Consider the following 11,047-nt stretch of genomic DNA (forward strand, 5'->3'; position numbering starts at 1 on the left):
GGAAACAATTCCTGCAGATTCAGTGGCCAAATTAATGTGCACATTTTGTAGTAATCACTGCACCGAGGATTTTAAAGCACTAAGGACAAAAAGCGAGACGGTTTTACAGGTATTTAGGTAGCACTTGATAAGCAAGAAGTGCAGGAGAAAGTGTAAACGTTCCCTGGAAAACAAGGAAAACATTGCCTAGCCAATAGACACCCAACATAGTGAAACACCATGGAGCACCATACAGGATGTCGCTTGCCTTAGCTCAGGGGTTAGACTAAGCAGTTCTGAAAGGATCACCCAGTGAGAAAAAGCCTGACGCTCTCACAGAATCATCAGCAGAAACAGTTACTTTATGTAGCTTTTCTTAAAGAAACTGTCTCCCCTCTGAAGTGGTTCTTTCAGAAGTGGAAGTTAACAAACTGTAAAATCTGTGAAGAGAGATCCCACTGACATAAGTAAATGACAAATATACAAATTGGTTCTTAATTTCCGTTCACATGTGCTTTATTATTAACGCAGTTACTAATGATTTAAAATATGAATGCATTCCAGTGATTCCAGCAGGCAGTTTTGCAGTTCTTTCCTGGTTTCTGCCATTAATTTATAACATGATGAAACGCTAAGCTATTTTCTTTTTGCCTCACTTGTCCGGCCTGGGAAGCAAGAACAGCATTTACCTATCTCGCGACGGCTGATGAATCTTCTAGAGCATTTGCAATCAACAGAACAAAGACCCGAGATTAACACAGGTTACCGCCGCCGCAACAGCCCCTGCCAGCCGCCCCGACCTTACCTCGGCAAGGAGGCGGGGGTTCCTGTTTCGTTTGACATCGGAGAGGCCCCTCGCCCGCCGCGATGCCCGCCGTGACAGGCCGGGGGGAGGCGGGTGCACGACGCCCAGGCCGCCCCCCGCCCGTTGGGCCGGGGCGCCCACCCCCGCCCTCACACACCTCCCCCCCACGCCCCAACCGAGGGGGCGGCTCCCAACTCACCGATCCCGGGGGCCACATAGATGAAGTACAGGCAGGAGGAGGAGAAGGAGAAGAAGAAGATGAAGGCGAGCATGGAGCGATTGGACACCCGCAGCACTTTCCGGAGCAGTGGCATCCTCCCTCCGCGCCGGCGGCCGGCCGCGCCGCTCAATCCCGGCGAGCCGCGGCGGCGCTTCCCAGAAGGAGCCGGCCCCCTCCTCCCATGGATCGGGCAGCGAGAAGGTGACGACGGGGCTCCGCTCGCCCCTTCCCTCCCTCCCGCCGCCTCTCCGGGAGCGGGCGGGCCGGTGGGGGCCGGCAGGGGCAGCGCCGGGGCTCGACGAGGAGGGCGGGCGGCGGCGCTTTGTGGCCGGCCCGGCTGCCCCCCTCGCGGGCGGGCGAGCGGCGGGATCCTGCCTGCCTTCGCGCTGCGCCTCCGGGCGGGCTTGAACCCGCCGCCGCGGCTCGCAGGTGGCGGCCGGAGCGGGGAGGGGCCGCTAGCGCTGCCGCGGGGCTGGGGGAACGTCCCCGCCGTTGCTCATGCCGCCGGGCGCCGCGACCGCCCACTCTCCCGCCTGCTGGCCCCTCACAAGCGGCGGCGGAGGCATCCCCGCTGCCGGCGGGCCGTCACCTCCGCGCCCAACCTAGCCCGGCCCGGCCGCTCCCACCTCCTCCCGCACCGGCGGGGAGCGCGCAGCGCGGCCCGGCCCCGCCCCACCGAGCCGAGCCCCGGCTGACTGCGGCGGTTGGAGCGTGCGCGAGCCCCGGCGCGGCGGCGGACTGCGGAACTGCGGCGGGCGCGCGCCCGGCCCCGCGCGCCGGCGGAGGGGGCCGGGGGGGTGGGGAGCAAAGAGGGGCGCGCCAACGGTGCCGCCGCTATGCTGCGGCGGCGGCGCGCGCGGCGCGGACCAATGGGAGGCCAGGGGGAAGCGAGAGCGCTCTCCCGATTGGCCGGTGCGTGGACGGGCGTTTGTATCACCGGGGCAGGGAGAACAGGGGTGCGAGGCGGTGGGGCAGGCGTCCGGTGGAGCCCTCAGCGCCGTCACGTGAGGGCGGGAAGAACCGTTGGGGAGCAGCAGGCGGTGAAGGGAGCGGGGCTCCTCTCTGCAGGCGCTCCCCTGTGCCCGGCCGTCAGGCGGGAGATGTCTTTGCCGTGCCCCGCCACCTCGGCCTTTTGCGGGACACGGCGGGGAAGGGCCGGGTCCCGCGGGCGGGGGCACTGCTGGCTCTCTCGGGAGGTCGGCCGACCCAGTCCATGTCCGCTTGTTTAGCTGTCCTCCCGCTCTGTTCCCCTCGGTGCTGCCCCTATGCCAAGGGCGACCACAGGCAGATCTCGTGGTACCTCGGCTGCTTTTAGTGCAGAACGGTTGGAAATGGGAGTCAGGGCCAGCAGACCCAACAGTTCTACACGGAGCAGATTAGAAAGCATTTCCTGAAGACGTGGCTACACTTACGCTTTCAGTTTGGCTGAATTCATGTGTGATAATCTGCACGCTCCATTAGTAGTTTGCTCTCAAGCCCATTGCACACAAAAAAAAAAAAGTATTTTTAAAAGTCAGTAGCATAAGCTTCACATGAAGTAGCAGTTCTTTCTTGCTGTAGGAACTAACCTTGGCTACCGCAAGTTGCTAGGTGATCTGGTCAAGTTGGTGATCTCTCCGTTCCTCTGCAGACTGCTGTCACGGATGGGAAGGTGTGTGCCAGGGGGTTGGCAGCTGGCCAGGACGTGCCCGAGCACACCTGAGATGGCGGCAGGACTCTGTTGCATAAGAATCCAGGTCTTCATCGTTAACATGTGTTGGGTTTATTCAGACATAGGGTAAAAAGAACCCCCCCCGCCACTGACACACAAGGTAAGCAGGCGGGCAGAAGATGCCAATGAATGGAAAGTTGCAAGGGCAAGGCGCAGCAGGAGCAGGTGCAGCAGAAGGAAGAAGAAGCTTCCCCGGAACCCCAAGGTGCCCCTGCAGAACAACTTTGCTGCTCTGCAGACTGAAGAAGTAAGACCTAGCACCTCGGGGGAGGTACTGGAGCCGTGCAAGGTAGCCCGACCGGCTCGCGTGATAACTAGTGCTACCAAGAAAAAGAGGCGAGTGGTAGTAGTAGGTGACTCCCTCCTGAGAGGTACGGAGGCACCCATCTGCAGACCCGATGTGGTCTCTCAGGAGGTATGCTGTCTCCCGGGGGCTCGTATCAGGGATGTCGCCGAGAGAATATCTAGCCTCATACGGCCCACAGACTATTATCCGCTACTGGTGTTTCATGTGGGTGCCAGCGACACAGCAGCCTAAGAAACATCAAAAGGGATTTCAGGGCCCTGGGTACAACAGTCAAAGGCTCTGGGGCGCAGGTGGTATTCTCGTTAATCCTCCCGGTCGAAGGGCAGGGACCTGAAAGGGCCAGACATATCTGGCAGGTTAACTTGTGGCTCAGGGAGTGGTGCTACAGCCAGGGCTTTGGGTATCTAGATCACGGGGCGTGCTTTGAGAAGACCGGGCTGCTAGGGGCAGATGGCATGCACCTAACCGAGAAGGGGAAGAGTGTGCTTGGACAAAGGCTTGCCAGGCTCATCCAGAGGGCTTTAAACTAGTGTTGCTGGGGGAGGGGGAGCACAGTTCAGCCCACTGCTGTCAGCATGGCGCCAGTGCCAGCACTGAGGGTCCAGAAGCTGAGGAAGGATCTCAGGTATGTGCAAATTAACTTAAACTGTGGTCCAAAAGAACTCCTGTCGCTCCAGCCAGCAAGTCGGCTTTGTCGGGGGCCCAGCTGAAGTGTCTCTATACCAATGCATGCGGCATGGGAAATAAACAGGAAGAGCTGGAGACGTGTGCACACGAGCAGGGCTACGACCTTGTTGGCATCACAGAGACGTGGTGAGGCGACTCATACGACTGGAGCATCAACATGGAGGGGTATAGGTTTTTAGAAAGGACAGGAAGGGGAGACGAGGAAGGGGTGTTGCTCTCTACATCAGCAACTGTCTGGAGTGCATGGAGCTACGCCTGGGGATGGAGGAGGAGCTGACAGAGAGCTTATGGGTCAAGATTAGAGGATGGGGACGGACAGGGGACGTTACAGTGGGGGTCTGTTACAGGCTGCCTGGCCAGGAGGACAGAGCAGACGAAGTGCTCTATAGGCAGATAGGAGCAGCCTCACGGTCACAGGCCCTGGTTCTCATGGGGGACTTCAACCACCCTGACATCTGTTGGAGAGACAACACAGCAGGGCACAGGCAGTCATGCCTGACCAATTTGGTGGCCTTCTATGACGGGGTAACAGCATCGGAGGACAAGGGACGAGCAATGGATATCAGCTACCTGGACTTTGACACAGTCCTGCACGACATCCTTCTCTCTAACTAGAGAGACATGGGTTTGATGGACGGACCACTCGGTGGATAAGGAGTTGGCTGGATAGCCGAACTCAGAGAGTGGTGGTGAACGGCTCAATGTCCATGTGGAGACCGGTCACGAGTGGCGTCCCTCAAGGGTCCGTGTTGGGCCTGGCCCTGTTCAACATCTTTGTCAGTGACATGGACAGTGGGATAGAGTGCACCCTCAGCAAGTTCACTGACAACACCAAGTTGTGTGGTGCCGTCAACACGCTGGAAGGGAGGGATGCCATCCAGAGGGACCTTGACAAGCTGGAGAGGTGGGCCCGTGCCAACCTCATGAAGTTCAACATGGCCAAGTGCAAGGTCCTGCACCTGGGTTGTGGCAATCCCAGGCACAAATACAGGCTGGGCGGAGAATGGATCAAGACCAGCCCAGAGGAGAAGGACTTGGGAGTGCTGGTGGACGAGAAGCTCAACATGAGCAGGCAATGCGCCCTTGCGGCCCAGAAGGCCAACCGCATCCTGGGCTGCATCAAAAGGAGCATGGCCAGCAGGTCAAGGGAGGTGATTCTCCCCCTCTACTCTGCCCTGGTGAGACCCCACCTGGAGTACTGTGTCCAGTTCTGGAGCCCCCAACACAAGAAGGACATGGACCAGTTGGAGAAGGTCCAGAGGAGGGCCACAAAGATGATCAGAGGGCTGGAGCACCTTTCCTGTGAGGACAGGCTGAGAGAGTTGGGGCTGTTCAGCCTGGAGAAGAGGAGGCTCCGGGGAGACCTTGTAGCAGCCTTCCAGTACCTCAAGGGAGCCTACAAGAAAGATGGGGAGAGGCTGTTTAGTAGGGCCTGTTGCGATAGGACAAGGAGTAATGGTTTTAAAATAGAGAGAGGTAGACTTATATTGGATATTAGGAAAAAAATTTTTACACTGAGGCTTGTAGAACACTGGAACAGGTTGCCCAGAGAGGTGGTGGAAGCCCCATCCCTGGAAACGTTCAAGGCCAGGCTCGATGAGGCTCTGAGCAACCTGATCTAGTTGGGGATGTCCCTGCTCCTTGCAGGGGGGTTGGACTAGATGACCTTTGAAGGTCCCTTCCAACTCTAACCATTCTATGATTCTATGAGATACAAAATTGCTCTGCCCCCAAACGCAATTTTGTCTCAATCCCTGTACTTGCACTGTGGTTTTTATGCAATAGGCATTATTGATAGCTTCATTTTGTTTTATCCCGCACAGCTCATGGTCAAGTAGAGTTGTTTAGGCTGAGGGAATGACCTTGTCACTTCACTTCAGTCACAGGCAAACAGCTTCCAAACACTCTGCAGGTTTCCATATCACTATTTTTGTATCATAAATATAAAAAGCCTAAGTCCCTTCATACGTAAAAGTCTGAGCTATAAATACAAAACTATTGGTTAATCAGTGAAGGAGTGATGCAAGTAAGTGATAGTAATCACAAAACCACATGCTTACTTAAAAGACCTTTTACTTCAACAGTCAAAAATAAGTTCCTCTAGCCTTCAGTCTTGCTAGGTGTTGAACAGGAACATTTCTATGGACAGTAGAATACAGTACACACAGCAACAATCTATAACCACATCATGGAATTTCCCCATTGTATAGACATAAGAATTTCCCAGTAAGAGTTTCCATAGGAGAGAGAAATTCTGCTCCTTCAGCTCTGAAGCAGAGATTTGTCAGTAATATTTCGATGGATGTAACTGCAATGGGTATCAGATAGACAGCTATATTGAGTGATGCATTTTGTCACAAAATTGTTTCTGAGTTGCCAGTAGCAGCTATGTAACTTGACATATGTCATTTGTTTTATTGAGTAGAGTGCAAAACTAGCTATAAAAATACAACATTTAACTACTATATACATATATGGTATAAATTTGAAGCTTCAGCTGACTCTAGTATGGTCCCTAAGCACATGAACTTGGATTTATGAAGCAAAAATGTACTGTGTATTTATGTCTTATTACTATCTCACATTAAAGTGAAATTTATTTTATATGTGATGTAGTTATTACTGCTTTATTTTTATGTATTATAGCTATTGATTTAACTGCAATAACTGACACATGCTTCTCTGATATTCTACTTTTATTAGTGATTTTGATGTTGTTTTAGAAGATGTTTTGCTATGCTGTAAACATAAAGGAGAACATTAGAAGATGAATACAATGACAACTTGCAAAATCTTGTCAGAGACAACAGTGAGGTCCACGGTACCTGAAATCTTAAGACTGGCCCTAACTTCTGTGTGGAGGAACCTTAAGTGATGCCATACACATCACTGTCTCTGCATAACTGAAAGCAAGTGCTATGTCTTCAGCTCAACAGTATTAATTTTTTTTTTAATTGCTTAGACTGTTAGGTGCAGTTTTGTGAGAATTTAATTGCTACTGTGATGAGCATGAGAAAACTTGCAGAATAATGTCTTAACTTAAATACATAGAGACATTTGTGGAAGAATATCAAAATGGAATTTCAGAAGATAGATATGTCATGTGTAATTGAATCTCCAGCAGCAGGACGCTCCAGGAGCAGCAGCCTGACTCACACACAGTTGTGGCAGACGACTAGGCCTAGGTATCTGCTCTGAAAAGAATACTTAAAACATCCTCCATCTTCTTTAAATATTACTTTCTTCAGTAAAAAAAAATACTGTGCAATAAGTAGATAACTTATTTAAATAAGTCACAATATTGCAATGTACTTCTCATTGTAAGAAAAGGAAATTCCATTTAGTATACATTGCTCTTTGCTGTATTTCATCTTACAATAGAATTTGTGCAGAAAAGTTTTTAAAAAATTGTAGCTTACTCTGGAAGAAGATGATCATGCAACAGAACTCGCTCCTCATTCCTGTTTTCAATCTAACCATGCAAAAGTGAATTTTCTATGGATCAGCAAACATGAAATCAAACAAGGCTTCATCAGAGCAACAACTGCAAAACCATCAGTGTCTCCAAAGCGACAATAATCAACACATCTCTCAGTCGTTCCAAAAGGTCATGTATTTCATCGAGTCCAACAAATGGTGACATAGGAAGTACATGCGTGAAACTAAACTAACTTGCTCCCCATGTTGCATTGGAACAATTGTGCATGATGATGTTCTGTTAACAAAATCAGGGCACTGATCTGTTGGAAATGATAGGGGAAGAAGGAGAGGTCTGATGATTTTTCATCTGGGTCACTTCTGGAATCCATTTGAAAGAGTGACACCCCAAACCATTGTGGCTTTACAGTTGTGGACATAGGGTGCTGTGAGACAACAGCAGGAAGGACTGCCAGAAGACCTTGAGGGAAGCAAAGGTATTTTAAACTACTGTAGTCACCAAGTGTAGAACCTGAGCCTGACAAAAGTGTCATTGAAGCTATGTCAGAGGTTCCAGTATTCAAGAAGGTAGAAGGTGGTCTTCTGCTAAAATAATTTGTTAGAGCTGGGGGTTAAAACAATACAAATATGAATGTGCCGTCCATATAACATCCAGTTTTACACTCTGCAATACTAATTTAAAATCTCATATTTTGTTCTCCAGGTCATTTACTGCTGCATGTTTATGTTATTTCTTATTGCTCATATCCAGTCTTTGAATCAGCTGTAATAAACTCTTGTTTAACTAGCAGTTTTTTCTCTTCCGTGTAATGATCTATCTTGAGTCTGTCTTTCCTCCACTTAATACTCCTGTGCACATTGCCAGTTTTTGCCTTGGCTGCCTTCATATTCTCTGTTGTTCAGGCAGAAAGATTGTGTGACTTTGTCACAACTTTTTTTTTGGCATTTATCTGTTTAAAACACCATTTATCAACAATAAAGTACTAAAGTACCGCATAAATCTTGTAACTTTTGCATTGTTTCTGCAAGTTTAATCATTAACACCAACATTACTGTGTCTTCCCTACACCCTACCTCTAAGTTCCAATACAGTCGTGTTTATTTGCTCTCTGGTTGCTGACTGTCACTTTGTGTTCACTTTCAGCTAAGCCAGCCCAACAGCCTTATTTAGGCTGTAGTTAATACCCCATCAAGCAGAACAATTCTTTCACACTCTTTTTGCCGAACTCACTCCCACTCACAACACCTGTTCCCCAAACAAGCCACAAACCATCCTTTGTTCCAAGCAACCCCCTGAGCCACCGGCAAAAGTACCTGATCAGCTTTTTCCTTACGACAGGGAATTCCATTAAATCTTCCCTGTGGCTTGGCTTCTTAAATCTTTTGCCATCACTGCTTTAGTTTTCTTCCTTGCATTTTCTGTTTTCCTAGATGGCAGTAATAAAAATTGATAAATGAGCATAACGTGGTTTCATTATTAAGCCTACATACAGCAGTTACTTTGTTGGTATCGTTCGTAAGTACCTTTGTTTTTTCGTTTACTTGGATTTCACAGCTTGATTTTTATTAATAACCCTTTGTTATATAGGACAGCAGCATTTTGAGTTCTTGTGCAATAATTGATATGTAATCCTTCTTGCGAAGTCAACAAGGGGTTAAAATGCCTTGACTTAAAAGTCTCAGAATGAGAGGCTGGAGAACAGGCCTGACAATTCCAAGAAAATGCACAGTCTGTGTAAGGTGTTTAAAGATTAAGATTTTTAAAGATCAAGATAAAGATTAATTCTGATTTAAAATTAAATTGAGTTGTTTCAGGGTGATCTAGACTGTAATTTAGCAAGGAAAGTTAGTGTCCTTCAGCGTGGCACGCAAACACATAAAACTAACACCGGTAAATACTGAGAACTCGAGTAGTGTACTTAAGTTTTGGGTCATGTGACCTAACCTCATTACATCAGTTATAATCCCATTAGTAAGTGTCAAATCGGAAGTATTTTGAGGACGTTTTAGATTTTTCTGGTAGTACAACTTTGGACCTGAAACTTAGTAACTGCAGTCTCTGAGTTTTACATTCAAAAGTAAGTTTCTAAGTGTGTTGTAGTTGCTACCATAAAAGAGTTACAAGAGTTACCATAAAAGAGTTACAAGAAGGATGGTGAATCTATTTTCTTTCATAGGTGGAATGAAAAAAGTGAAACATTAGGCAAGGCCTTATATTCTTTGCTTTGAGCATTCAACCCATATGTTTTCCAGGCTGTGATCTTTTGCAAAATCATAATACTCTTTTATCTTCATTTAAGTTAACAGATAACAACTGGGTTCATAGTTCACTTGTATTTAACTTTTCTAGCTTGTACTGCTTTTTTTTGTTGTTTGAAGTAGATCTGGATGCCATTTCTTACAAAAAGCCTCAAATACTACTTTAGATTAGATTATCTCCATGGAAAGAAAGACAACTTTTTCTACTGCTGATCTTGAATCTGTAGATCGCATGCAGTGTCCATCTTAGAGCTAAGCCATGCAACATACGGAAGAGGGAGGAAAGCTGTTATTTTTCATGAAGAGGCTCACCCTAGGATCTCATGTTGTTTTAACACTGCAGATAACCCAAAATAAAGTAATTTCTCTAGGTAACAGCTAAAACAAAAATCAGAAAAAAAATATTTTGGAAGGGAGCGTTGCTTTTGAAATTTTAGTGTTAGATGTTAGAAAGGTACTTGCATTAAAATAATCTACTAGCTGTTATATATCTGTCTACCAATATCTATAAAAGATGCAAAACTCTTCAGCCAAGTTGTAACAACCATTTTTATACAGTCAAGGGACAGGAATATATAATAAACTATTACATGCCATATTAATATTTTATGAAATAAACTAGAATATGTAGGTAGGGGAGTTTTAAGTTTTTATCTCAACAAATAAAGTTAAAATATTCCTATTTAAGAATCTGTCGAGAATTTTCTGCCAGCAAAAGGCCAGTTCATCAAAGCAAAAATATTGGAACATACCAGCTTAGGTGAAACTTTTATTCGAAAATGTGTCTGAAATGCAGAATGCCATTTCAGGACATTTCAATCCTTATATCCCTAATTTCAAGGGAGTGTCAAACAGATACTAAGCAACAATTTGGCAATTGCAGGATGATTTAAGGAATGAGCATATGACTCTGCATATGCGTGCATCCATTCTACTACAGGATGAGAACGTTTGCAGACTTGCTTCTGCAGACTTGGAGTTTGGTGCACTGTAGCTTTTGTCATTTTTATACTTTGACTAAATCTATCATGATGAGGAAGTATAGCTGTCTTGTCTTTCCAATGATAAAGAACTGGTGTTCAGTCAGTTTCTCAGAGTCAGTTCCGAGCAGTTGGTAGTTTTTATCGCTAACAAAATTCTGTAGTACTGAAAGGGACAAATAAAGGGAGACACAGTAAAGAAAAGAATTAATTGTCACCTTTGGATTTACAGATGAGTCTTTTACTAAAATCAGTAGGAGCAAGGGCTTGACATTTCACGGTATCATATGATCAAATAAACTGTTATCATACCATTACACATCAGCAAACTGTGGCTGACTGTCCCTCTCGCCTTTTCCTCCATAGCACAGATCAGAGCCTCAGGGTATCTGTTCTTTTGTAGTCCTTTACTGATATTAGTTAAAGAGAGTAAAAAGAGACCTGTGCATTTAGATAGAGGAGATAATGCCGTCACATAACTTTAGGCTTTCTCACATCATCAACCAAGAGAAAGAAGCACCTCATCTGCATTTTACAGACTCTACTGTCGGCATAAGGAGCCTCAGTTAACTAGGCTGTGTGATTATTCACCATGTTATCAGGTGTACATGAGATATCTAGAATGACAAATACTCAATCATTGCTGTGGGAAAACATTCAT

The 11,047-nt window shown here is 47.2% G+C and overlaps 1 protein-coding gene across 1 annotated transcript in view; it reads right to left on the reverse strand.

Annotated features, from left to right (window-relative positions):
• Positions 1 to 1,569, reverse strand: part of B4GALT6 (beta-1,4-galactosyltransferase 6) — a 33,444-nt gene extending 31,875 nt beyond the window's left edge. Inside the window, exon 1 of the mRNA XM_086742283.1 lies at positions 984 to 1,569. Within this exon, the coding sequence (XP_086598409.1) occupies positions 984 to 1,098 (115 nt within the window). The 5' untranslated portion in view covers positions 1,099 to 1,569. The remainder of the gene's footprint in view (positions 1 to 983) is intronic.
• Positions 1,570 to 11,047: the final 9,478 nt, after the last annotated feature.

Source organism: Chlamydotis macqueenii, chromosome 2 (genome assembly GCF_036417535.1).
Source record: "Chlamydotis macqueenii isolate bChlMac1 chromosome 2, bChlMac1.mat, whole genome shotgun sequence".
NCBI classification, from domain to species: Eukaryota; Metazoa; Chordata; class Aves; order Otidiformes; family Otididae; genus Chlamydotis; species Chlamydotis macqueenii.